We start from the raw sequence: 27,515 nt of genomic DNA, 5'->3' as shown, positions 1-27,515 counted from the left end.
CAAAGGAGTGACGGCGGCGCCTAGGGAGGGTGATACACCCGATCAAGCGGTTCAGTGGTTAATCCCCTGAACCCCAAAGGTTTTAGTGCTTCCTGTGCTGCCTTCCTTTCTGGGTTTCCATCCTATAAAAGACCACCCGCTCTTCTTCCCCTCTCCTCTTTTCTCCTTCCTCACAACAAACACCACAACTTGTCATCCCCCTTTTCTATCCCAACAAGCCTTCCATCCATCAACAAGGCCTAGCCGTCCAGTATCGGGCTTTCACAAGTCATCAAACAACCAGCAAATTTAAGCCTGATGCTGGACGGCCCCCAAACGGTGCACCGATGGCCGCAACACAGGTAACGCCGCCCTTCCGGTCTTCTTTGATCTTGACGTGAACACACTGACTCCTCGACAGCCACTACCAACATTTCAAGTGGCCATCGGTGCACTCGGCTAGTCCATGCGGGCAATCCGGTGAGTTCTTGATATTGTGCTTGATGCCGCCAACCTGGCTGACTTCTCCAGCATGGACTAAGCCAATGAAGCATGGCTTCTCTTGATTATTGGGGCCAGATTTTAGTCGGATCTTCATGGCGGGTGGGCAGGGCGTCAACAAACATCGTTTCGCCTACTAGATGCCCTGCCCGCCACTCGAAGCCCAGAAGGGGGTCAAGGTAAGAACCATCTCATCTGCATCGTTTCACTCATGGCTAACGGTGTCTCTGGGATAGTCGCCGGGACGCTCACATGAGGGAAGGTCTCAAGTTCTCTTTCACTCCGGTTGTCCATCATGGCGCATCATCATCATTGCAAGACATTCTTCTAGCCAACGCTCCAAGTCCAGGGAGCCTACCTTATATCACCACATAGAACTCACTTCAGGGCTGTCACCAAGTGCGGCAGAATACAGTGACGAAGAGTCAAAAGCACATCATTACAACGGCCCGATAACTATCAATTCTCCTCTTTGTCTTGCTCCCATATCTCTTCGTTCAAGGTATACATTATAACTCAGGGGTAACGTGCCATCAGCTAACACATATGTAGATAGTACGAGAAAACGTTTGCAATGAGTTCTTGCTACCAGATAGATCAAAGTCAATAGGACTTCAAGGAGCCACTTGAGAGTGGACGCATACCCTCGGACCAGGAGCAATTGCAAGCCACAAGAGATTCCTTTCGGCAGTCAGCATGTAACGCATCACACACTTCAGTGTATATGCAAGTGGCAAAATTCTTCGAAGCCTCTATCAACAGAAACCGCCAATCTTAGCGAAAGAAATCTCGCCACCAATCTCCGACTTGTCTCACTGCCCACTTTTCCTCCAGGGAACCTGTCAGGTATCTTCTCATGCCAGCCGGCAAATCAGTTTGCCTCTTACAGCTTCGCTGGGCCTTTATATCCGTACCTCCCTCTCTTTGCCACTGTCCCTCTCTGAGCTTCTACCTTAAGACTCGATTACAAGCTTTCAGGCAAAACATGCCCAGCTACAAATGGCATATCTCCGATACTCTAGTCCTCAACATATGGATATGGGAGATACATCCTGCACTTCTACCTTCCTTCTCTTTTGTTTGTTCTGCAATTTGTTCTCTCGGCTTGCAATTCCCTCGCAGCTGTCTCGCTCCCTTCTTCCAACCGCAACAAGCCAAGTCCAGCCTTCACACTTGCAATTATAGGATCACCGTCAACTGTTATGGCTAGACATAGAGGGTCTTGAATAGCTGTCGGCACGTTTGTGTTTAAGCATGATGCATAGCTTTTGGTGTTTGGGAGAGAGTTATCAACTGAGGGACTAACGAAATCGTGGAGGCATATGGTGTTATGTCTGAAAACTGTTTTCTGCTGTCTTATGTTAACTTGAGATGACGAGGGTCTTTCGGAATGCACAGTGGTGGAAGCAAAGGGTCTGCCAGGGAGTCGTGTCTTTAACTACAGTCTCTGAAAAGTACCTGGTTGGATCCAGGGGGTGGGAGACTAGGGGAGGACAGAAAACTCGGGACCTCGATCCTAAATGACAAAAAGACTTAGAAAACTTTATCCTAAACTTATTTCACTCTTTACTGAGGTTATATTAGCACCGTCTTCTAAAGTCTTATGTTTTCTTGCTCCCTATGAGGAGAATAACCTATCTTATATTGTGTCGCCTTCTTCAATGAATCATAATTTAATTGTAAGCTACATGGCTAGAGATCTTCTTCTGCTAACTCTCTTATTGCACTTCATCGAATATTCCTGGACTACAGATACACATCGGTTAACCATAGCATTATTTGCATGAGGTGTCTGTCCTGCCGATGTCAAGGCCAGTCACAGCCTCACAAGTCAGCACATACCATTAATTGCTACAATTCAGGTCCATTTCCGTTGAGATTGACTTGGTGAGAATTGCAGCACTCGGCAGCAAACTAATCATCATCAAGCTTGTGATCCACAGCATACTCGCCTATATGAAGGTACTTGGAAGTCTACTTGTATGCTAGGCGCTCCCTGGTAGCCCGTGTTAGCTTAACTTCTTGCACAGAGTCTTCAACTTAAATGGCGCGCACTACAGAATTATGCCTCTCTATCAACTTGCCTCCCTGCGGTACAGCCAGCACATCTCTGAGGTTTATAATGAGGTCATTGTGACTGTGCCGTTCCTGGTGCGATGGAGCGCTTTGTCTTGAACTTTTCCCCAGTTTCATCAGCTAATATTTTCCCTGTACACGACAGATACAAGCTATCAGCCTCACACATAGGCAAACGTAGAAGTTCGAGCGCCTCCCGTCAGACGACGATCGACACCAGAAATCTTGCGATTACCTTCCTCAAGTCACTACAATGCGACACTCACTCCGAAACGTTACCTCACTCGGTCCAACGAGGTATTACTCATGTGCTATACGCCTCATACAAGAAGGGCTTTCCCATCGAATATCCTCGCTTACCTGGGAATGTCCGAAAGAGAGCCTCTCTATTCCATAGGCCTTCCTGCCGAATGGTTCGTATGGCTGCTCTTACACGACGTCCCCAGCTCTTATTATCCTATCCTCGCCTGTATTGAGCCTGAAGGCAGATGTCTAACGACTACGGCATCCTCCTCCCCTCTATCCCTGGATTCGAATCATCAGGCACGGTAATCCTACAGCGTTGGAACATAGTGGAGGACCGACACTAATTTGGCATGCAAGACGGCCAAGGCGCAGACCTACAGATCGAAAGATTCTAATGGAGGCGTTCCTATAGCAGTGAGGTCCAAAGCGACGGAGAATCAAGATACGGCTGGAAGCTTGTCCGGCTGGGCCACGGAGCCGAAGAGCCTAATGAACACAACCCCAACGATGAACAAGACGGGGGAAATGAAATTACAAATGACTGTCACAAGGTTGTGGCTGTGTGGGCTGGAAGCAGTGATTGTAAATTTTCAACTTGTTGGTAGTGGTGCCACGGGTGAACAGGGTATGCAGTGGAATATCATGGCACTTATGAGTTTTCCGCTCCTGGCAGAAAATTATCCATGATGATATTACTATTGCTATCACCTATTAGTGTTGGAAGATAGAAGGGATTGAAATATTGAGGAGGTTCTGGTGTGGGAATCTTGGTTGAGCAGATGACATGAAGTTGATATGCAAAGACACAAACTGGCAAAGCATTGACACAACAAGTCATCACCAACAATTAATAAAACGTGATATTGTTCAATCAACACAAATTTCGTATATTCTATCAAAGTTGGCTCCCTCCCCGAGTTACTAGAGTCTCGGCCTCATACTCATGCAAGGGTATGCATGCTGTGCCTTACACCAAGCTCAGATGGGAACTGGCCGGGTCTTGAGGTCACAAAGAGCACTCTAAAAGGCTCTTGGTACCAAACATGATGTGCTATGCAATTCCTAAGCCTCAAAATCATACCAATTGTCTGGAAGCTCGTCCCGTTTACCCGCAGGCGAAGAGACAGCTGATAGTTCTCTGGATATATTCCTGATCAAACTGTATATAAACTCCAGGATATCACCAGTACATGAAATATAATCAATCGCAACAACTTCACATTATTAGAGTACTAGAGATCATTCTTCAGTCAACATGCCTACTGCTACCGAATACTTTGGCATGTCTGTCAGCAATATTGGTCCTCTCACTACGACTTACACGCCTCCTCCAGAGTGCACTAGGGCAACAACCGATCATCTTGTCTATGCCCTCGAGAGCTCCTTGGTTTATGGATTTGGTTCTCCTGATTGTGTGATTGACCCTTATGGAAAATGTCTTCCCTCTGGGGCTGCCATGGATTCCATCATCAAAGAGTACAGTAACCCAAAGTCTGGACAAGGCCTTCATGCATTTCACTCTCCTGGAATCCACTGCCCTGAAGGTTGGACTACCGCTGGACTACTTGCACACGGCGATAAGACTGGCTCCGCGTATAGAAGTGGTGTATTTACCTCTACAACGAGCGTGAACTCATCGCAACCTCTGCAGATGGGCTCTGATGAATGGTGGCTCAAAGTCTTGGAGCCTTCCGAGACCCTGGCGTGGTGCTGCCCCAAGGTATGTCGGCCTCTCAGACAGTCTATTCTACTGTACACTAAATCCATGGCTCGTAGCGGCTGGGCTTCTCTCCCCTACGGATATTGTAGGTCCTCCATTGCCCCTGCTCTTTCAGCCGGTTACAACAGCGCTTGTTATGAGGCAGTCGCCGAAACCGCGGCCATTGTCACCGTCCACACCGTCGAGGGTGAGTCTGTTTCTGATACAGACGGGCTTCTCTCTCTCCTCCCCGACGTAACATATACTACGGAGACGGTTGCGTTGACTGAAACGTGGGGTGAGCCTACTTTTGTTGCATCATTGGTTATTGCTAGACAGTTTCCTGCGGTTGAGATGATCTACAAAGCTGAAGATGTCAAGGCTGCTAAGAATGGGTCCAAGGACGACGATGATGATACGGACGGGAAGGATAAGGACGATGATAGTGCTGCATCGACTCTGCCAAAGGTCGGAGGGATTGCCTCAGGGGTTGCATTGATGGTCGGGTTGCTGACTGGAGCCGGTCTGTTGATGCCTTGGTGAGGTGGATATTACATCGGGAGGTTTATCTTGTAGTCTGAGCACTGAATAGGGAGTTGAGTAGTATCGCGTCTTGAGGTGTTCCCTCAGCAGGTAACGCACCAAATTGAACAACATGTTTTCTTTAGACTGCAGTCGTGTCAGTTGGCACATGCGAGTTACTGTTTGGCATACAACCCACACGAAGGGTCAAGTAATACTTGGCCCAACCCACACTACGGGTATTCAGACATGGTATATGATAGACTTTACTTGTGCCGTCACCTGAGCGTTCACAGGGTGTAAAGTTACAATGCAAGCCTGGGGAGGCATCTGATGATAGCATTGTGCAGAGGAACTCACGGGCATGTGTGCGTAGTCTCCTAGTGAGGGTCTTCAGACTACCTTACTGCCACAGAGGACATCTTCCTAGTTTTGTATCAATGGTGATGGTCTTTTCCCCTGAGCGACTAGTCCATGGGGCCCGTCTCAGTGGCCTCCCCGTTAAGTCCCAATTGGTGTTGCAGAGACACCCGAGTTGGCTGTGTCGGCTTGCCTAGGTACTCATGCTTCTTTCCACCGTCTCTTAGTTACAGCACTATCCGGGTCCTTTTATCGAGACAGTCAATGTTATATTAGTTCCTAGTAGTGCTTCTATTGCTCCCAGGTCGTTGTGAGTGGCCGACTGGTGTCTTGAACCAAGCACGTTCAGTTTTACCTTGGTCACCTATAATTTGATAATACCGCCATTCCCATCTCTTAAGGGGCCTGTTAATTGCCTCTCGTCTCTCCTCCCATAAGGTTGTCCAATTGCTGCAAGTAAGGTAGGTACCTACTTGATGCCTCAGTGGCCAGGCTTCTTGCGATCGTGACGGGAAACAGACAGCCTCGTTCCTTCCCCCTGAACCAGGACATCCACCATCCTGCTCACCCACGCTCCTTCCCCCTCAAGTTCTTCGTGGCCGACCATAAAACTCGGTCCCCTCACTCCCCGAGTCCTCTTTTCTTCTTTTCTTCATCACCATCACTCATTCATTCGTTCATGTTCAGCCCAGTCTTGTACTCCCCCAGTGCCCACATGTATTTGCCCTTCTTGTACTGTCCTTTCTTCAGCGTATCCGTCTTTGCATCCAGCGTCGTCATTTCTTGTTCAGCACATTCTTGTACCCCCAGCGTTCTCATGTATCTGCCCTTCTTGTATCCCCTTGAGACTCAGATTGTTGACTTTAGTCGATGATCATCACCGTCTCACATGCCCTTGGTCAACGGACAGTCCATTCAATGGCTGAAACCGTACCCATACAAGGGCTAGAGCAATTCAGGTTGCCCTGCTAGCATCAGCCGTCTTTAAACTTACCCGGCTGAATATGCTTGCACTATAGTGACTGGCTAAATAGCCTGCTCATTTCGTGGCATTGGCTTCGGCCACTGGGCTTGACCCAGCTGAGACATTTCCCCGAGATCCCACTGTGAAGTCTACTTCAATCGTAAAGGTTAAACCATGACGTGCCGCCATTTCCAGGCTCAGTTGATGTCCAAATGTGTTTAGTAAAACTCCATTGCAGACTGTCCATCATTGCCTTGTATTAAATATGCCCCCAGTGCCAATTTGGCATCCTCTTGAATCTGTTGCGTGAAATCTCGATGAGTGAGGTGCTTTTAGTAAAGACTTGTAGAACTGGGAAACTTACACCGCCCATCCAACCTCCTGGTCTATAATCCTGTTGAATGGTGATTGTCAGCTTCACTGTAATATTCCTCCAATGTCGCCCAAAGTCGCTTGACTGATAGAGTAGACACCGGTCCCTGCGCTGCTTATCTGGTGGCATAAGGTTCACGCACTGGAGACTGGCCTGAAGGAAAAGAGGGAAACGAACAATTCAGGTCGCCCAGTCGGCATCGGGCCCTCTCACGAACCCAACATATGTTAACACCATAGTGACTGGCTAAATAGCCTGCTCATTTCGTGGCATTGGCTCGGCCATATATAGAGAAATAAGCAGTGCTGCAAAGTGTATCCACTCTCCGACACAACTTAACATTTCGTAATTTTCGCTCACCAGAGCTTGTTCTGCTGCAGCCTACATGATGATCCAACTCTGTTGTGTGGCTGTACAAGCAAGCTTTAATGTAAACCGGCGCGGTTGGCTGGGCGCAGCAGGCATCTGCTACATAGTTCTGCTCTATAGAAACACTAAACATTCGCACACAACGCATATTGGGGTGGCTTCGAGAAATAAAAACATGTTCTGTAATAAAAGTCAATTAAAGTAAAGTATACAGGCTCTAAACCCACTCACTCTCGGAACTAGAATCCAAGCTGTGCCATCTCAATCGGCAAGCTTCGACGTTGTCTCCCATCGTAGCCCACACAAGCTCAACTCTGATTGAAGTTCATCACCCACATAGTAGATGGTTCTTCCACACTAACTCGCTACAGCCTTCTTCTCCTCTATCGACAAGGTACAGGCGAATCAACAGGGCGCTGTCATATCTTGGCTACCTATGGAACATCTTGGTATCTTACTTACTCATGCACATTTGTACGATGTAAGCCATCATTCAGAACGCCAGAGTAACTGCCATTCACCCATTTGACCATTGTCGCATATAAGAGGACGAAATAATTGCTCGTCTAAATAATCGCAATGAAGCTGCCTTGTTGAGTGGTCGGTGCCGTCAACTTCCAAGCGCTGGGTTTGGTAATTAGGGACAAGCAACACATGACAATGTGTTGGCACGCGACATCTCTTCTGTATACATCCATTGTCGACACTTAATTCATAGTTTCCTACAATTCTCGTGTCCTTCAAGTACGATTGGAGCGGGATCTCAAGGTCGCCAAAGGTCATGCTCTTCGCCGCAGGAGAAGAGAGCTGTTTTTTGCCACGCCCGTCAATCTCTCCCTCCATACTGGGTGCTGAGTATATTCGACAATCGTTCTGCTGTAGCTGTCGAAAGGTGCCTCGATTGCTGGCCTCCGCAATAATCTTACACATTCAACAAAGTACACCAGGTCCAAGGCGCAGTAGCTCATATATCATCACAACGGCATTCATTATGTGGTGGTATATAAAAACGCCCTCGGCGTAACTCGTCATCCTCAATTTTTTTCACGCGTCCTCGCGCGCATCATGTGCACATTTGATCCTACACACGAATAAGTCCCTCCTCCCACACTCAATGCAATCCAGCCTCCAGCTTTTTTGTTGGTCTCTCATGCGCTGATCATCATAGACCCCAAAAGGTACTTTTGCCCGCCGGCAAAACCCAGTAAACATAAAACTCCGCAAGTAGATGGAATCAAGAAAGTTAAGAAAAAGGACACGATGGAATAGATGGTATCAGATTGGTTGCGGTTCGTGGTTAAGCTGGGGTTCAAGCTTAGCCGTGAAGACCGCAGGTACGCTCTCTCATCAGCTCACGTCTCTTCTTGTCCTTAGCTAAAGTAGGGGTTAGCATTTACTTGCATTTTGTGGAGCGTGTAACTTACCTCCGTCAAAGACGAGGAACTCATGTAGACCGGAACCGACAGGCACCATAGGCAGGACAGGGACCTTCTTGTCGGTGACAACCTCCAGAAGAGCAGGGCCGTCGGTGTTGATGAGCCACTTCAGGGCATCGACAACGTCCTCGGGTTTAGAGACACGTCGGTTTTGGACGCGCATGGCCTCGGCGAGCTTGATGAAGTCGGGGTTGCTCTGGTGAGTGTGGGCATATCGATCCTCATAGAAGATGTTCTGCCATTGTGTGACCATACCCTGCTCCTCGTTGTTAAGAACAATGACCTTGACACCAATGTTGAACTGAGCAGCGGTAGAGAGCTCAGTCAGAGTCATGTTGAACGAAGCGTCACCGTCGATGTCGATAACAAGAGCATCGGGCTGGGCAACCTTGGCACCAATGGCAGCAGGTAGACCGTAACCCATGGTACCAAGACCACCAGAGGTGATCATGGATCTAGGGTGTCTCCATCGGAAGTGCTGGGCAGTCCACATTTGATGTTGACCGACACCAGTGGCGATGTAAGTCTGGTCCTTGCGATCAGCAACAAGGTTGCTGAGCTCCTCAATCAGAGTCTGGGGCTTGATGAGGCCAGAGCGCTCGGCACGCTCGTAGTCGGTCAGGGGCCACTTCTTCTTCCACTCGTTGATCTTGCTGAACCACTCCTTGCGGTCCTCCATGGTCTTGGATTCAATCAGAGGCAGGAGTTCCTTCAGGTTGGTGGCGACATCACCCTCGATGGCCTCGGTTGCTTGAACAACCTTGTTGATGTTCTTGGGCATGATCTCAAAGTGCACAATACCTCCACGGCCCTCAGCAGCAGCGGCCTTGGCACCAGGGGCGAACTTGGCAATGCTCAGAGTAACACGGTCGTCGAATCGGGCACCGAGAGCGATGATAAGATCAGCCTCCTGCATGGCCATGTTGGCGTAAGCAGAGCCGTGCATACCAAGCATGTGCAGGGACTTCTCGTCGAGTTCGTCGTAGGCACCTAGACCCTGGAGAGTAGTGGTAACGGGGATGGAGGACTTGTCAGCGAGCTCCTTGAGGATCTCGGGGCCACCCTCGGAAAGGATGATACCCTGGCCAGCATAGATAATGGGCTTCTTGGCCTTGTTGACGAGGTTGCCGACGCGCTGGAGGGCACCCTCGAGCTGCTTCTTGGTCACATCCATAGCAGCGCGGGAAGCGGCGCTAGGCAGAGAAGGCAGGGCAGTCTCGGTAGGGATAGCTCTCCGTAGGATACCGGCAGTGACATCCTTGGGAAGATCGACGAGAACGGGACCGGGGCGACCGCTGGTGGCGATCTCGAAAGCTTCGTTGATGCGTCGAGGAAGTTCGGCAACGTTCTTGACCATGACATTCCACTTGGTGCATGCACGAGAGATACCGACAACATCGGCCTCTTGGAAAGCATCGCTACCAATGGCAGTTGTCACGACCTGACCGGTGAAGACAACCATGGGGGTACCGTCAGACAGAGCATCCTGCATAGGTGTGATGACATTTGTAGCACCGGGACCAGATGTGACGAGAACAACACCGGGCTTGCCAGAAGCTCGGGCATAACCCTCAGCCATGTGGCCAGCACCTTGCTCGTGGCGAGGGAGGATAAAGTCGAAGTGCTTTGAGTTGTAAATGGCATCGAAAACGGGGAGAATGGCACCGCCAGGGTATCCAACTATATTGAGTCAGCATTAATTGCGGCACATAGGACGGCGGACGTACAGATGTGTTTCACGCCATGTCGGAGCATCATCTCGTGAAAGATTTCACCACCGGTCTTTCCAATGAAACTGCCAATCGTTTGTCAGGATATGTCATCACATTGAGTTTGGAGGGTTGCATACGACTCATCCATGTCATTTTTCCGGGGATTGACCAGAGGCTGGACATTGCTCTGGTTCTTCTCGACATTGAATCCTGGACTGGGGATATCGCGCGCAGGTCTACAATTGTATATATTAGCATTTATTGTCTCGAATCGCTTTTTGTCAAGAGCGCGTGTGGGAATTTTGCCATGTCAGGTACCAGACGCGGGGCAACGCACAACCGCCACCAGAACAAAAGTGACAACTTACGCAGCAGCAGTAGATTGATTCCTGGTACTGGCGACCTTCTTTGAAGTGTGGACGGTAGCAACGGCTGATGTGGTGGTGAAGGATCGGGCATTGGCGACGGCCCGGATGGCCTTTGCGGCCTGGCGAGTTCGGAGCATTGTGGATAGAGGTGAAGAGCTCGGTGAGAGGAAGAGCAATTAGAGAGGAGCCACGAGGCTCGAGAAGCGCAAGAGGTTTGGAGATCAAGAGTCGAGGATCAATTGAAAACCTGGAGGGGAGGGACAGGGGAGACAAGTGATCGCGGGAGTGTTTGGAGGCGAGAAGAGAAAAAAGTGTTTTGAGTTTCGCCCGCTAAAAAAGGCCAGAGAAACGGGCGAGCCCGGGGGAAAATATCACAGCGAGCACCTCAGCAATTGTTCATCGGAGGGCCGGTGGCCGGGGTGGGACCAAGGTCAAGTGTGGGGTTGAGGATAGGTGACTCCCCCCTTGGTGTTGTCAAAAAGATCGAGAACGTAAAGCACTGTAATGTTGACTCCTGTGACTGACACATTTTGTCACTCCGACTCACCCCCAGCCCAATCGAGGTGGGATTACAGTTACAGGGGCACCACAGTTGTCCAGACCTGATGGTGGCCTGCTAAGCCAATCACGGTCTAGATGAATGGCCGATATCGCCACCTACTCAGGCCCTCAGATTGGCTGGATTGGCTGCGAGAACGGCCTAGCAGGGCCTCTAGCAGCGTTAGCTGGACCAAGGGAACACAAAATCGACTCAGTTTTGAACTCTGGCAGTTGCTCAGGCGTTGTATCTACCGTTTCTCACACCATGACATTTGCCGACGTTGGAGGACATTGACTCATTGCAACGGGAACAATCTGTTTACTACTATCTCCATTTGTAAGGCGTATGTGACATTGGTGCTCTGACGTCGGGGAAGAGGTAGACTAAGCGGGGGAACTTGGTCCTGCAGCTCCCTTAATCCTCCACTACCCTTTCCGCCCTAGCTTGAGATGGATCTGTGCATTTCGGTGCCATTTTGATCCCCGATTGTTGCCTCTTGGTTCTGGCATGAAGGGATTCGCAGAATTGTACTTGAGTAAAATTACAGGGCCTGGCCTATTTGTCTCTCAATGACTCTTGAGAAGCCCAAGCTCAGTCACTTATAATATCATTAACGCCGTGAATTGTTCCGATGGTGGTTTCATTTCGGATCTTGGCCGCTGCCATCTTCACATGGCACATCTCTTGGTCCTGTTTTCGGCGATGGCGAGGCCCATATTTTACAGCTTCCCCACAAACTCCAACCTCTTGATCTTGAGTGAGGCTCACAAGGGGATGCAATGAAACTTAGGACCTCTATCTTAGGTGATAAAATACCTTGGGTTCGCTTAGGTAAATTTAGTATAATTTAGTACAGATGTAGAGAATCTTAGACTAAGCAATTTTGGCACCTCGACTTAACGTCAGAAGTCTTCTTGCACCCCGCGGCTCACAAGATGATATCGTCGATCCCACCTAATCAACATGATATTGCATTTTCCTTTCCCCTTTTTTGGACTCAGAATGTAACTTGTAGATGTTGAACGAAACCCTTGGTAGTCGGATACGTCATGATGAGTTGGGGAAGCAGAATTCGAGACCTCAATCCAAGCGATGGAAATCATAAGCTTGTGAAAGACCCAGGCGTTTATTTACCTTGATCTGGTATGAAGTGTTGTTGCTCTCTGTAGCATGTCTCTTCTAATCAATAGCACCAAGTTGATTTAGCTGAACAAGACGACGGTCCATTGAGCCTCGGGAGTCAGGTGACTGTCGAAAAAGAACAATATTATCTTGTTGAACCGCTCTCTTTGTGATGTAATGTTGCTTGAGATGTACTAAAAGTAGACCCAGATTCCTCGTTTTCAGACACCCAAGACATGGTGATACCCTTCGCCATGGAATGAATACTACGCAAGCCGTATCCGTATTAGACGACTTGAACTGAGAGAACCAGAAGCCAGAACAATCCACTCAAGATGAAACATCTTTTCTCTCTCTTTATTCTAAGACTGAAGGATGCGGTGTGGTGGTTTTGTTAGCTTGGCCACAATCAACTGAACGGAATCCCGTAACAATCAAAGCTCATGAAGACCTTTGATCCATTTCTTTCCCCTCACACTTGTGACCCAAGCTACCTCATACTTGAGAGATATATCTCTTTGCCAAGACAGATACCGAGAGTTGCTGCATCTCGAGAACCCTGTAACCGGCTTCAAGGTCGTTTGCAAGACGTGAAACAAATCTCAATAGTATGCAACTACCTGCGTTTCTAGTTTACAAACACTATGCAGCTGAACCATTGGCTCCCTCATTTGACTTTACGACTAGCCTACTTACGCCATCATCTGATAGTTCCAACTCGTCTAGAAGCTTATCGTTCCGTCAAAATTGATGACTCACCCATCCACAGCGTCCAGTAACTTATCTGGAAGACTAGTAATGTCTGCCAGCAAAGATAAACACATATCAAGCCAAGGAAACTATATCACAACCCTAAGCGTTAGCTAATGCAAGACTTGATCTCCTAGATCAGTTCCGAGTCTAGTGCATATGTCACAACAACTTAGTTGACGTTTATTGGTGCGAGCCCCTCAATGATGTGGCTCTTCTATCATTATCACACATAATTCTGGAGACTTTCGGCAGACAAGTCGTATATGTTTACCCTTTATGGTTATCCGGCCGTTGAGTTTTTCTATTTGCGTCAGATGGTGTGTGTAAGGCGTCTTCATCCCAGTCTCAAGTCTGCGATACATTATTGGGGCTGGTATCAGACATTAAGCTATAAGAAGGCGACAGCCCATCGGAATTCTTGAGCCTTTCTGTCTATAAAATCGCCTGAATTGTCTGATCGGATCCCTATTTCTTCTATCTCCATCGACGGCCTGACAGTTGCTATTCTTGACATGTCTGCATTCAAGCCACTGATCATCGACGTTGGCACACAGTCGCAAAACACTCCATCTTCGTTTGTAGAAAAGGAGCGAGGAAACGCAACCTGGCACACTCTCCTGTCCTCGCCAGGGACAAAAACTACCGCGCTCACAGCGGGCATTGCGACATGTCCTCCTCAAGGAACTCTGGCATTACATCGCCACAAGCAAGCAGAGCTCTACTACATTCTATCTGGGTCTGGAGAAGTTGAAGTCGAAGGAGAAAGATACCCAGTTTCCAAGAACAACCTTGTTTGGATACCAGGAGATGCCGAGCACGGAGTTTTCTGCAGCGATAACGAACTGAGCTGGCTTTACGTTTTCCCTGAGGATAGCTTTGATAATATTGTGTATCGATTCACCAGCGAGGTGAAGGATCTTGCTGGAAAGATCAAGTCTAAGCTATAAGAGCATGGAGACATAGAGTTGGGTCTACTAGTATCAGGCCATGTATGCATGAGATACAGTATTCAGTGGGTGCCAAGAATAGACGCGCATTAGTTTATAGATATAGCCATATCCATCTCAACTAGTCCCCCCTACACCAACGAATGACAGGGCGGGCCAATAACCGTCTCTCGGCTTCTTTGAGCAGGGGAAGATATCGACATGTAATTGAATGATGGTCAGAGATGCATGAGTTGCTGGCCATCACTTTTCAGCTTTCTTTCTCAAGTAAAATGTCTCGTAAAGTTCGTCAACCCCAAAGTAACTCATACTCTGGCTCTTCTCCTCGAGAAGTTCAAAGCCATGCTTTAAATAGAGACCAAGAGCCTTTCGGCCCATGGCCACGATTATGACATCAAGTCCCAACTTCTTGGCTTCTTCGAGACCTGAGTTGACAAGTAGACTGGCTAGTCCTTTTTGCTGGTGATCTGGGTGGACGCAGAGGTAGTGTAATTCTATCGGCATCAGTTTTAACCAAGTTGATGCAGCATTCTCTGGGCGATTCTTACCCATGTCCCTTTCCTGTTTGTGTTTCTCTCTCCAGCCGTCGATATGATCATCCAACTTATCGTTATCCTCTCGCGGGTTCCAGTCGGTTTCCGCATGACGTTTTGCAAAAGCTTCCTTCTGTTCATCGCTCACGTCTGGCGTTTGCGCTTCAAGCCAAGCGTCTTTGTGAGACTCGGGGAGAATCCACCGCGCATATCCAACGATGTCTCCAGTTTCGAGGTAAACTATCTTTTGATGTCTCCGAACTTCTCGTTTAGTGAGCAAGTTCTTGGGACTTCGATCTGCGATACTCTGGATCAAGGATTCACGAGTTCTGTCAGTCCATGATAATCTCCACCATGCTTCTTCAAAGAAGGCTGAGACCTGGCTCTGTGCAATGAGTAGGCCGTCCTCCACGCGGCAAGGTGACTGAAGCTGATATCCCGACATTGCTAGAGAACTCAAATTACGATAATAAGAGAAAGTGTAAAGAAAGATCGGTATTCCGAGGGCCACGTCGTCCGAGGAGGAACTCAAAGACCTTTTGTCTAGTCCGATCCTGCAAGCCCTTGTCGATGGCGCAAGGGTGTACAGCGTTATCTCATTGGAGTTGGCCTTTATCCAACATGCTTCTAGACCGCCAAGCCGATGTTGCCATGGTGTCCGGGGAAAAGAGTGTTATTTATCGAAGCGCCGATTACCCCATCAGCTATCACCAGCTGGCGATAACAGTCAGGTCAAGCAGATATCATTTTTGTTAAACCAACTTGTTGATTTACAGTCTCTCGCTCCACGGAGTGTCGGAGAGGTGTCACGTGGCGGAAACAATTGGTGGATCCAAACATGGATCATTGTGCATTCGCCAGACTTCATACCATTATAACTTTGTCAAATCACCTCGGATTGATACCAAAATGATTGCAATCGATTCCTCTCGACTCAGAGATTAATATAATAATTTAAGATTAGCAAAAAAAGAACCTCCTCGTGAGGGACTCGAACCCTCAACTTTCAGATCTCACTTGCGTAAAAGTCTGACACGCTAACCAATTGCGTCAACGAGGATGTTGATTTGTTAGAGGAAGGGCCACCATAATCCGGATTTCATTCGCAGCTGCAGCAGGTGCGACAAACATCGCAGCTTCTTTGACCATCCACAGATACGAATTCTCTTCACTGGAATGATTGCTCTATTGAAACAGATATTTGGGTAATAGCTACCAGACTCAAAAATACCGTCCTTTGTTTACCTAGTGAACAAGGAATATATGTTCCTTCATTGTGCTGTGATCTTCCCTCGCCTATCTGACTTTGGATATTGAGAGGCCCTTAGTCATTGCAGGGCCGAGCATTAATTAATTAGTAGTTTGTATTCAGTAAGTGTCCTGATAGCTTCATGATTATTGCTTCAAAAAACTCAAGTCGGGGCTGGTAGTGGGATATGTATATGTGCCACTGAGAACTCCCTTCACTCTGACGTTGTCATGCATCCTACTCCTGTGCAAACCAGACAGCCTCGCACTAGATCCTACTGACAAGTACATTTTCTGAAATGATATTCTTTATCTTGCCTGGAATGATCCATGTCGACATCCCTCCCGCGATGTCCTCAATTGATATGCGACAAGATCAACGCTAGAGGGTGAGGAAAAAGACACTTAAAACCCAGCCAGCATCAGTTTTTACAGCACAATCTTTTCCATTTAGGGCATTGATGGCCATGCGTATAGATTAAATGATGTTGCATTGAATTGCATCGTGTTGCCAGTACAGAAAAGTCCAAAGATCTAGTTTGTAAAGGTCCCCATTCCAGATCATCTTCCTACAACACGCTCTGGGGGTTGTGAGTCGGAGGAACTGCTGTCAGTCTGCAGAAGTTTGTAAAAGCATCACAATTCCCACCTGAAACAGAATGCGCGAAACAGTAGAACCGGTGTTAGTTATATTGTAACCCTGCCAATTCGTTGCAATGGAATTTGAGACTCGAGTGGCTCTCATGCAAGCTCCTGCTGTCATCCTAGTTATCGACTGACTGCAAAAAATGTCCAATAAGCCACATATATGACTTCTACCAGATGAATATGAATACCAGATATCTTTTAAATACTCAATTAGGTCATCCTACGGTCCGCTGGTATTCGGGGCTTTGGGTTCAGATTGCTCTCGTTCTGGCTCTCTTTCGTTCTTTCCTAATTCGGCCCTGAGTGTCCTTCCTTCCTTCCTTAACTGACGGCGTTCAACTGGCTCTTTCCCTCGCAGGTTGCTCCTTCCCATCGCTACTGCTCCTTCCACAAGATGCAAATTACATTGACACCTGAGGTAAGTACCTTTCTCCATGACTTCAGTCCAACTTCTGTCGTTCTTTCGTCCTCATCACCACCATCACCACCATCATCACCATCACCATGCCCGCTCGCCTGCCCGACGTTTCCGGTCTTCTTGCCCTCCTGGAAAGGTTCCGGACCCCCAAGCGGTCCGGCCTTCCAGGAGGGTTTGCGACTGAAGAAGAGAGTCTTTTTTAATATTTTTGAAGTTTTCTAGATATACTCCTCATCAAGGAGAATTGATTACGATATTTTTCATGTCGATCCGATGCGTTTTCATAGAGTTACAAGGATGTGAAGTTTGGTGAACATATGGAGTAAGTGGGGCGGTGATGGACACTGTGTCCACTTATTATCTCGGGCCACGTGACAAAGTGCTCAACACTCCGAGGTGCAAGAGATTGTAAATAATAAGCTGGAGAATATGGTGAGTTTAAGGAAGATTTTTATCTGCTTAGTCTGAAGTTCTTAGCAGCTGGTGATCATAGATAGGAGTTGGCGCATCGATAAGTACCAGTCCACTGCTCGTTAACATACTTCTGAGGGGTTACCAACTGAAGTTCCAAGACGCTTTCGGGGAACGCCTGGATTTACCAATTTGCAATTCATATCCCTCAATCAAGTGGAGAGATTGCCTGGGATATTATTAAGCTTATGTTTCATTTACAAGTTGTCGTAGACACATTCAAGGCTCCTCCGCAGTATGATGTCGGGCCGGGTCTCTTTTCCGGCGCCCGGGATCCACTTCGCTTCTTGCTCCGTGCCGAGCCCGGCACACAAGATCAATTTGAGATATCAAGAACTGATATCGTAGAGTCGGTGGTGTCAGGAGTCGTAATTCCATTGCCCAGAAATTCCACTTATGCTTGGCAATAGCCTTAAAAATAAGAGGATGCCATCCTGTGATCTCATAGCCAAAACAGTCCCGCGCTGGTTTTTGGCGTCAACCAACAGTCAAAAACCTCAGAACAAAGAAATTGCAAAAAAAAGAAATGCTTCATAGCAGCTACTAGTTTCGATCCAGTGACCTCCGGGTTATGAGCCCGGCTGGGATATGTTAGTGCTCTGTTGTTGAGTCACATTGTGGAGAAGAAACATACCGCGCTTCCACTGCGCCAAGCTGCTTTGCTTGAGCTTTGTTGGTGAAAGGCTCCGTTTTGAATCAGTATATGTAGGCGCTCTATTCACGTGAACCCGATTCCAGGAACAAACACAGCACATCTGTGTCCTATGCCTTATTGCTTACAGGTCTATTCTCCCGTAATTCATGGCTTAACAAACTGTGAAACGCTCTGGCTGTCTCTGCATCGTGATCGACATTGCATGGATGATCTGTTCTTGCCTTGGTGTTCCAATCCACGGCACCCCTCAACGACGACGACTGTGTAACTCGACCACCAACTCCCCAAAACGACCCATTTAACATGGAACTCTGTCTTTGCACTTTCTTCAAGGCTCGAGTCTCCTATCACTTATCCTGGGCTTTTCTCACGATAAATGCTTCATGGCGCACTCTGAGTACCATGTACCCATGACCACACTTTCATTCAACCAGGACTCCGTATATTCCCAGATCTTTCATCAATTTCTAGACTACCTAGGTACTTCCTACTCTTATCACAACCTCTAGTGTCGTCAGAGGCTTCTTATCTCGCTCCCACCACTCCCCGTTGGACGTCAAGGGTTGCGATGCCAATCAGCCAGTCCAAACAACACAAACGAAAGCGCCATCTCCCGCAGAATGCTGTACTGCAATGACATAACCTCATTTTCCCACAGATGCAGCCTCCGATTCATCACCAGAGCTCAAGATCACAAACGCTGTCCCTCTGCTGAGCCACGCCTCGTGACTGCTGTGACTCACAAACAAAACTGCAATCCTGCCACCTTGCAACCCCTCCAGAAGAGAAAGACTTTGGGGTGAAGAAAGTCCCTATGGCTTTTTTTTCTTTGTCGGTGATCTGCGACTTCACTGTTAATGGCCCTGTTGTTTTCACGATGCTCCCGCCTCGCTAACATGCCTTGACCCTGGCAACTGTCACTCGGCCAGTACATGACCAATTCTCCTGTAAACTTTGTTAGCAAGATTGCCGTGGTTTATTTTAGCTTCAATTTCTCCCTATGCAGATATATTGTCCCTCGACAGCGCAGCTTGGCACTTCCATCGTCTTAACGAGAACCTCGGAAGCTTCAAGGGGCGATGCGAAACCTCTGACTACAAGCGAGCATAAGGTACTACTATGGAATAAATCACCTATGCCAGTCCCACTAAACCTGGACTAAATTTACCTAAGGCTTTTCAGCCTTTAGGATAGAGATCCCAAGTTTTCTGAGCTCTCGTAAAGAGCATCATACAGTAGGTAGCTTCGAGTGGGTGATCACCACATGCGAGTAGCTAACAAGAAGGCTATCACCAAATTCAAGTTCATCAAGCTTTGGCTTGTAGTAGACTCACCATTCTTTCCTCCACGCGGACTGTCCCCTGCCATGCGTATCTTGAACAGAGATACGACTGAGATTTGCGTCCCAAGTCGAGGGCGCTGCGTTGAGGGAGGCGGCATCAAATATTCCTCCAGCTGTTTTGTTCTCCTCACATCTTGGTGTATAAAGTCTGTCCTGTTGAAAATGTCACATTGAACTAGACAGCTGTCGATCCTAATATTCGATTCAGTCATCCAAGGACACGCATGCCATGATGGACAGTGGTAGAACTCAACAACGCATGACTACAACATCGAACACAATACATAAGGTTCAGCAAAGTTTAAGCGTTGCCATTCACTCCAGTAAAGATAGCGAAATATTTGGTTGTCGGTCAGTCAGTACAGACTTCACTCAGGCAAACGGCACAGGAGATATTCTTCAAGATTCTATTAATTCATATATCTCGCTGACATGCTTCCTTCCCTATCTATTCATATGTATCCCGCCAGAGCAAATATCCTCAATTGCTTGCTGGCCTCACACAAGGGTATCTGCCTATCCCGGTATAGTAATCCACGCATAAAACCGCCCGAAAGATGCAATATTCAACAGGGAGAAAACAAAAACATGCTGCAGTTAAACAATTCTGTGCCCTATGCAGCGTTCCATGACTTTGGTTTCCCGTCTCATCTCATTCCATCCTTCTTCAACACCGTGGTATCTCAAAGCAAACAAATAAATAACAATGACACTCAAGAAAAGACGAAAAAAGGAAATAGGTATGTGGTTGCCCTAGTATTCCCAGGGCAGACAAAAAGGAAATGTGAAACAAGGGAAAGTTCGTCAGATAGTGGAGGATGGGTATCCTGTCGTTATGTTCCTCGTCCTCCTCTTCAGGGGTGATTATTAGTACAGATATATATGGTAATGCAGAGTTTGAGAAAGAGAATAAATGAAATCATGATGCTCAAAGAATGCTTTTCCGTTCCGAGATTAAAAAACGCCTTATAGTCTCATGTCCCCGTCATCCAAGTAAAATGTCGTGGGTGAGCCAAACTGTTGCTGTTGGGCCTGGGGCATAAAGCCAGGGTTTGATGTGTAGCCTTGTTGAGGGTGGCCCATTCGCATTGGCAGTTCGTAGCCCGTTGGCATAGACGTGGGAATCATGTCGGCATACATGGCTGGCACAGGAGGGACAGCCTCGTGCTCGGAAGCCGGGCTTCCATACACGCTTGTCTTCTTCTTGGGACGCAGGTTCTCAAGGCTCAGTCTCTTGCCCCAAGATCCAGGTCGCTTTGAAGGAATAGGTGTAGCAGGACGAGCAGCTACAGGTTGTTGAGGAGGCATGTAGACGTTGGACATGACAGTGTCTTGTTGAGGGAAGTGCTGTTGCATGCCAGTCATGTCCCATTGTTGCTGAGGAAGCTCTTGACCGGGAAGGATGTAGGTCATGGAGGCATCAGCAAAGGTGTTCATCTGGTCAGGAGCAAACTTGGGTGCGTCCACAGGCCAAACATGTTCGTTAGGAATGGGGAACGGCGTTCCAGGATGAGGTCCGGCAGTGAGATCATCATGAACCATGGGCTCAGGAAGACCGTCCATTGGTGTCGTGGGTCGAGTCTCCTGCTTGATGCGTCGGGCAGGGAACGAAGGTGCCTCCGGTGTTTGAGGAGCCTGCTTCGTCACAGTGACCATTGGTGTGTTGGTCTCACTGGTCTCGGCCGTCGTGGATTGAGCACCATCAGCATGGCCAACAGTGTCCATCAAGCATTGAGATCGGAAGGGCAGAGAGAACTGCAAGTCAATCTCGCTTGGTGGCGGTGTAGTAGGGCTGGTGAAAGGCGATGTGCCCAGGATGAAAGCAAGACGCACAAGTGTTGAGATATCCTCGCCGAGATGACGGGCCTCGAGCATACGCTTGAGATCACCGGAGGAACGAAGGCGCCATGTGAGTTGCATTCTCTTCTCCTTGGGCCAGATGCAAGTCTTGAAGACAGACTTGACCTTGGACTGACGCATGAGATTGTGCACTTGAACCTTGTACTCCCAGTTGTTCACATCAAAGCCGTCCTCAAAGTGCTTAGCGATGTGCTCAAAGTACTTGTCACGGCTGGCAGAAGCCTGGTCGTTGGAGGAAGCCTCAAAGACACGGTCCTTGCAGCTGGCAAATCCACAACCAAAGACAACCTGAGGGCACAGCTCGGTCTTTGCTGTGCTGTTGGGGAGAGCGTCCATGCGGTGTGTCTCTTTGGCGTGAGTGCTGTAGGCTCGCTCAGTTGCGAAGGAGAGATGGCAGCCCTTGGTCTTGCAAAGCCAAGTCACATCAGCACCGTGGAAATTGTAAAGATGCTTCTTGAAATCACTTTTCCTGCCGAAACCAACGGGGTTGTTGTCGAGGAAGCACATGGGGCACTGATACTTCTTAGAGGTTGGTGTGACATGCCGGGGCGACGGGTGAGAGGTGACATCGCATGAAGGGATGGGTGACTGCATGAGATTGGGCGAGTCGAGCCATGTGCGATCGGCAACTTTACCGATCTCACCGTCGTGAATCGAGGGGACGTCGCCTGCGTTATCCTGCCATGTTGATTGGGTTCGAATCGAGGCCGCATCGGATCGTGCATGAGAGGCCTCAGAACTGCTCCATGCTAGTGAGGGAGCGCTGGTGTTGCTGAGCAGTGTGGATGCTGAGAACGTAGAGGCTCGGGCTGTTAATTGTTAGCAGGGCTTACATTAAATTGTGTGGCGGAAATCACTCACATCCAGCACCCAGACCGCTTAGAGCGCATACGAGACTTGAGACGCCGTAGCGACGTGTGAGTCCGAGGAGGATCTGCTGGTCCTCTTCGGACAGAGGCCTCACTTGGTCCTCTTGAACTGGAAAGGGAAACATGTTCATGTTGCGATTGAAGAGTGCTCGAGGCTCGGTCGACAGTGCGATAACGCGCACTCAGCGCTTGAGTGACTTTGAACAGTGACTCGAACAAAAGAGCAACAGCTTGTGTCGAGGTCGATGTCAGCAATAGAAAACAGTCGCCGACGATGTGACTATCATCAAGTTTGAGTCGGCCAAGTCGAGTCTTTGAGGCGTCGTGAAGGCCTGGCGATAGATACCAAGGAGCGGCGATAAGTTGAGTTAACGTCCGGCGATAATGGATCAACAAACACGGATCGAGTCGAGTCGAGTCGAGTCGTGTGAGTGAGTGCGAAACGAGGGGAAATCGACAGCCCGCGACGATTGGTGTTTGGTAGTTTAGTCGTTGAGTCGTAAACCGAGAACGCTGTGGAATGTGATGCGACAGTTGCAAGTCTGTGGGTATGTATGTATGTATGTATGTATGTATGTGATTAAAGCAGAGAAGAGCAGAGCAGATCAATTAATGTAAGAGTGAAGAATAGACGAGACACGACGAGACACGCAAGGGCCCTTGTTTGAAGATGGGGGAGGCAGACATAAAAGTATGGGTAAGCCAGGTAATAGAGAGGGTCAAGTCAGTCAGTCAGTCAGTCAGTCAGTGTCAGTCAATGTCTGTCAGTCAGAAGAGGGAGAGTAGAGCAGATGAAGTGTAGGCAGTAAGTAGTAGGGCAGGGGAGAGAGGCAGAGACAGGACAGGACAGAAGAGGGAAAGTCCTTCTAGAAGCTTTCTTCGAATCCCTGGACTTGGGTGAGACATTACAACGGGCTTGCCGGAGTGATCGCTCACTGTCGACCCACGCTTGACTTATCCATGTCCTGGCTAGTCTGAGGGCTAGTGACTCCGTCAGCCAGGGGGTCCCCTGTTCATCACCAAGGCCGTTTCAGGAACGTCATTCGCTCAGAGAAACTCTGTTTTTTGCAGGAGACGGAGAATCAAGTGACGTGCCTGTCGATGATGTACTTTTTTGGAGTTTCACATGAGATGGGATCAACAGGGACCCAGAAATGCTGCTCCTTTGACACAATGCTCGCTATATCTTGTATATCATGCTTTGCAACTTTACTCACAACAGTGGCTTTTAAGCCATTCAGGCGTGCCTTACTAAATCCTCGATAGCCCGATGAACTTGGTCGTCGCTCTTTTTGGGTGTGCTAAAGTGACCACTGCCCTAGACTAGACTCCCTAGTATAGTAAGGTCTGTTCTGCTATGGTCAGGCTGGGTAGCAACGGACGGGGCTACCAAGTCGAGTCCGACTGAATTGCGACACCCAAGGATGATGGATGATGGATCCCATTAAAAAAATTCGGCTGGGGCTACCGATAAACTCATCTCATCTCTGCAGTCAGTGTCTGTCTCTGGCTGTCTGCTGTGCTTCGCTGTACCCAAAAATATGTAATGAGGGCCTGCGCCAGCAAATTACGTACTTTTGTTGGATATTATTACATACCTTACATTACGTACGTAGGCGGGCATGACACGACCTGCTGAAACAGTTCTGCCGTCTTTCTAGAAGAAGCTGCATGCAAGAGAGATTACATGACATTTGCTTTTGAGCGCGATACAACATTGAAGACATACGTGTATACATGTATACACACACATATATACGGAGTATTAATTAATGGTGTCTTCTTGTCCTGTGCTTTGAGGTCAGTGAGTTCTTCAATCACATCGACAACCTGATGAACCCTGCTCTACCTCGCTTCGGGTTCGTTTGTTTCTCGAGTCCGTCAAGAGTCCAAGTGCCGTTCAAAACCGTCGACACCTTTAGCAGACTATGACCAGAGGTTGTACGTAACTGAATCAAACCCAACTCACGCACACAAAGTTTGGTTAGGTTTCGTTAGTCAGAACAACTCTATCGCTACCAATCTTCCGAGTATCGGTCACTCTCTCTTCAGAAGAAGAAGACCAAGACAGAGCCAAGACCCCGTAATAGTAAAGCGCATCAGCAACAACGCAGGCCAGCAGACGACCCTGTTTCAGCGGGAAATGACGATGGGCCAATCTCTGGCTTCTGCTGTGAAAGACGGCGTTTGAATGGCCCGCCGAGACTTTACGGTGCGGAGTCTGGAGGGCCGCCTTTGGATCGTATTGGCCTGAGCATGGGGGGGTCATGACACGAGCCTGGTCAGTGTCTAAGCCACTTTGGAGAGGTGAGAGCCCCCCCTGTAAATGGGATTTTGGTAAGAGGAAAGGGAACCCACCCTCAGCGAGAGAGAGTGAGAGTGACAGAGAAAAGAAGAGGTCAAAACATTTGATCAGTGTGGATGCTGGTGTGAGGTGAGTGGTGACATCCCATGATCCCAATGCTCGCTCGCCCAGCTACGGTGAGAGTCCTTGGCAAGATGACTACCTACTTATTAAGTAACCAACTTCATTTTCAACCCCATCTCATGATAATGACGATGATTCACCATGGTGCTGCACTGCTGCTGCTGCTGCCTCGTTCCCAGTAAATTGAACAGCCCCCAAGAGTCGACAGCAACGCCATTTCTGTCAAACAACTCAAAGAAAAAGAAAGGAGGCCCCTAATAAACTTCAATGCGACAAGTCACTTCACTGAAGACGTTGTGCCGTATCTGGCTGATTAGGGTTTTTTGTTTTGCCTTTGCTTTGTTTCATCTCACGTTCTGACCGCTTCCCTGTGGCGTTTGCTTTTTCTTCTCGAAAAATTCTGGACCGTTTTTCTGATTCAGCGCGACGCGAGTGGTCACTGGTAGATGGCTTGCCAGAGCATCAGTGGGTTGAAATTGCAATGCGTTGCCTGATGGAGGGACGGATATAGTACTGTTTGGGTAGCTCACTCATGCAACCGATGCGTTTCGGGCACCATGATCAGCACTGTCTGTAGATCCTGAGCCAGAGCCGTAGCCACAGCCATAGCCATTGGGTTGGGTTGGGTTGGTTTGGCCCTTGCTTGCTTGTGCTTTTTGCTTGCTCTCACGGCTGCCTCGTGATGGTATACCCTTGCAGGTCAAGGCCAAAAAGGCTGGGGTAAGTAACAGAGAGGTGATGTGCTCTGCTGCAATTCAATCAATATTGTGGCATGCCTACTGCAGAACGCGACAGGCCTCTCTTCTCCTTCTGTTCCTGTCGTTTGTGAGGCATCCTATCCTCTATCGGGAACCCTTGCCATTCACCCAAGTCTTCCGATTTGCCCGTGCTGGTTGGTGCATCACTAACCAAGTCATCATGTAACTCATTTACCCTAGGACCTGAAGACTTTGTTCAGCTCATATCCCCGCAACCACTAGAGTCGAGACCACTCTAATACCACGCCACGATGGAACGTTATGACTTATGGAGCAAGATTCATCCGTGGAGCATAGCCTTGCGAAGCCTTGGTGAGTCTTGGTCGATGATGCTGAATGATGATGAATCAGTCACGCTCACGATCAACATCAAACTCGAGTGAAGGAGTGAAGACGTCAAGACGTGAAACCTTCTGTAACACTCTCCCACGTGGTCCACCCGTCCTGTAGATCTTTGTCTAGACTCGGAGACACAACCTTATTAACTTACAGAGAGAACAAGTTTGTCCGTCCGTCCGTGTCAACTCAACTCAACTGGAGGGTAGCCAAGTCCACCAGTTCTTATCAGTGATCACAGCATCGCAGCCATTTCCCTTCTTGGTCCGCACTCCACGTGGAGGTTATGCAGGTCCCCTATCTCGAGCATCCCCAAGAGTTTCACTTTGACCTCCAACTCACATACATACATACATACATACATACATACAGCCTATTGTCCAGAGAACCCCTGTCAGGGATAACCCTCTCAAGCCTCTTCTCTTAGCTAAAGGAAACAACGCCAAAAGCTGACATCTATTTTTGCCTGCCTCTAACTCGCCCATGTTCTCGGACGTCAAGCCACAAACTCATGTAAACGCATTCTGTGACATTTCGACATGCACTGTAATCAAGACTTGACAAGCCGCCATAAACCTTCTCTGCCGCGGCATCATCTATTCTGGGTTTATCGGGAGAGCCTCCCGCAAGCCCCCCCAGGTCCTTATCTCGACCTCGCGGGGATCCTTGTCGTCGCGAGGGCTTAGGCCTCGTCCGTGAAGCTGCTTTCCGTCCGGGCTTTTGACTGTGCTTCAGCCTTCCTGTATATGCCGCTCGCTATTTTTCATCCCAAAGAGCGGCACTGATCACTTGGTGACTCTGCTTCATGACCATTAACGGGATGAAATAAGACGCCATGAAGCATTTTTAGAAACGAGCTAGGTGACTCTCTCGGAATCATGGAGGTTTTACTTTGTTAGTTGATGAGATGTGTGTGCGTTGAATGCAATATCACCTCATTTCAGACACATGTCAAACCGCGAGTTCGGTACCTAGATCCAGCCAAAGATCCAAATCTCGATACTCATCTTCACGAGTTATCAGATGGAGAGAACCTTTCCGCGTAAACTCTATCATACTCAGGACAACGGCCTCGTAGTCCACGACTCCTTGTCCACGGCTGCTACCCTGTACAACGCCGTCCGTCACGGAGAACTCTTTACAGTTGCATTTGCCCTTAACATAGACTTTCTTGGCAGATCGTATATGGTCCAAACAAGATATTCCATGCGCTTGCATCTACAAGGAGTGTCACTCACGGCAGTTGCAGTTGTGACTTTAGCGTCAACACCATGTAACGCGCATATTCATCCTTCACTTCCGCTAACAAGTCGACAGAGGGATACGTGAACCTCGGAATACGCCGTAGCTTGTAAACTCTATTGCATTTTGTTTCTTCCTTGATCTAGGTTGTCCCTTGTTTCAGAGTTGTTTTGTCAGAAGTGTAATATCGTGATCGACATCTTGCTTAAACTCAAGAAGCTTGGAGCATATCCGTCGCTCCGAGACCGACCACAGGGACATGTCACCGCCTTGGACTTACAGGAACGTGCAGTGGGGACCTCGCGGATCCGACATTGGCATACTATGCTTGACTGAACGAGTATGGTCCTGACTATGACGGTATCAAAGCATCACGATGATACACATGGCACAGAGTTTATGGGTCACAGTAATCACATATGCAGTCGTATCCTGGGAAATAATGCTATTCATTCAAGCAGGGGGTATCAAATCCAATACACTTAGATGTGTAACCTATCAACCATACCAAACAAACTCCCATACCTTGGAACACATTCAAACACAATCCTGGCTTTTGAGCAATAGCAAGCATAACCATGAAATACTTCCAAAGTACTCCCATCCATAAATGACCATAAGAAACTGGTGCTAGGGGACACGCCATGTCTGCCGTTTCACCGACAGATATATAGACAAAGAAGAAGAATAGGGACAGTTTGCAAGATCAATGTGAAGCGGCCTTCACACGTCTGCTTTG

At 48.3% G+C, this 27,515-nt stretch overlaps 5 protein-coding genes across 5 annotated transcripts; 2 read left to right on the top strand and 3 right to left on the bottom strand.

Annotated features, from left to right (window-relative positions):
- Positions 1 to 4,057: 4,057 nt before the first annotated feature.
- On the top strand, positions 4,058 to 5,044 carry FSUBG_946 (uncharacterized protein; the record flags this gene model as incomplete). Its single annotated transcript, XM_036687975.1, has 1 exon — positions 4,058 to 5,044. The coding sequence occupies one exon, from the start codon at positions 4,058 to 4,060 to the stop codon at positions 5,042 to 5,044; it is 987 nt and encodes a 328-aa protein (XP_036543532.1).
- A 3,360-nt stretch (positions 5,045 to 8,404) lies between these two features.
- On the bottom strand, positions 8,405 to 10,742 carry FSUBG_945 (acetolactate synthase; the record flags this gene model as incomplete). Its single annotated transcript, XM_036687964.1, has 5 exons — positions 8,405 to 8,463; positions 8,514 to 10,205; positions 10,253 to 10,320; positions 10,375 to 10,473; positions 10,606 to 10,742. 5 exons carry the CDS (start codon positions 10,740 to 10,742, stop codon positions 8,405 to 8,407), a joined length of 2,055 nt encoding a protein of 684 aa, XP_036543531.1.
- A 2,791-nt stretch (positions 10,743 to 13,533) lies between these two features.
- Positions 13,534 to 13,968, top strand: FSUBG_944 (uncharacterized protein; the record flags this gene model as incomplete). The annotated part of the gene is made up of 1 exon (XM_036687953.1): positions 13,534 to 13,968. The coding sequence occupies one exon, from the start codon at positions 13,534 to 13,536 to the stop codon at positions 13,966 to 13,968; it is 435 nt and encodes a 144-aa protein (XP_036543530.1).
- Positions 13,969 to 14,211: 243 nt separating this feature from the next.
- On the bottom strand, positions 14,212 to 14,946 carry FSUBG_943 (acetyltransferase (GNAT) family domain protein; the record flags this gene model as incomplete). Its single annotated transcript, XM_036687942.1, has 2 exons — positions 14,212 to 14,462; positions 14,517 to 14,946. 2 exons carry the CDS (start codon positions 14,944 to 14,946, stop codon positions 14,212 to 14,214), a joined length of 681 nt encoding a protein of 226 aa, XP_036543529.1.
- Positions 14,947 to 20,249: 5,303 nt separating this feature from the next.
- Positions 20,250 to 22,143, bottom strand: FSUBG_942 (uncharacterized protein; the record flags this gene model as incomplete). The annotated part of the gene is made up of 2 exons (XM_036687931.1): positions 20,250 to 21,952; positions 22,005 to 22,143. The coding sequence occupies 2 exons, from the start codon at positions 22,141 to 22,143 to the stop codon at positions 20,250 to 20,252; spliced, it is 1,842 nt and encodes a 613-aa protein (XP_036543528.1).
- Between the last annotated feature and the right edge of the window lie 5,372 nt (positions 22,144 to 27,515).

Source organism: Fusarium subglutinans (assembly GCF_013396075.1).
Source record: "Fusarium subglutinans strain NRRL 66333 chromosome Unknown NRRL66333_c0000004, whole genome shotgun sequence".
NCBI classification, from domain to species: Eukaryota; Fungi; Ascomycota; class Sordariomycetes; order Hypocreales; family Nectriaceae; genus Fusarium; species Fusarium subglutinans.
Note: the sequence above shows the minus strand (reverse complement) of the source record. Positions and strands in the feature narration are given on the sequence as shown.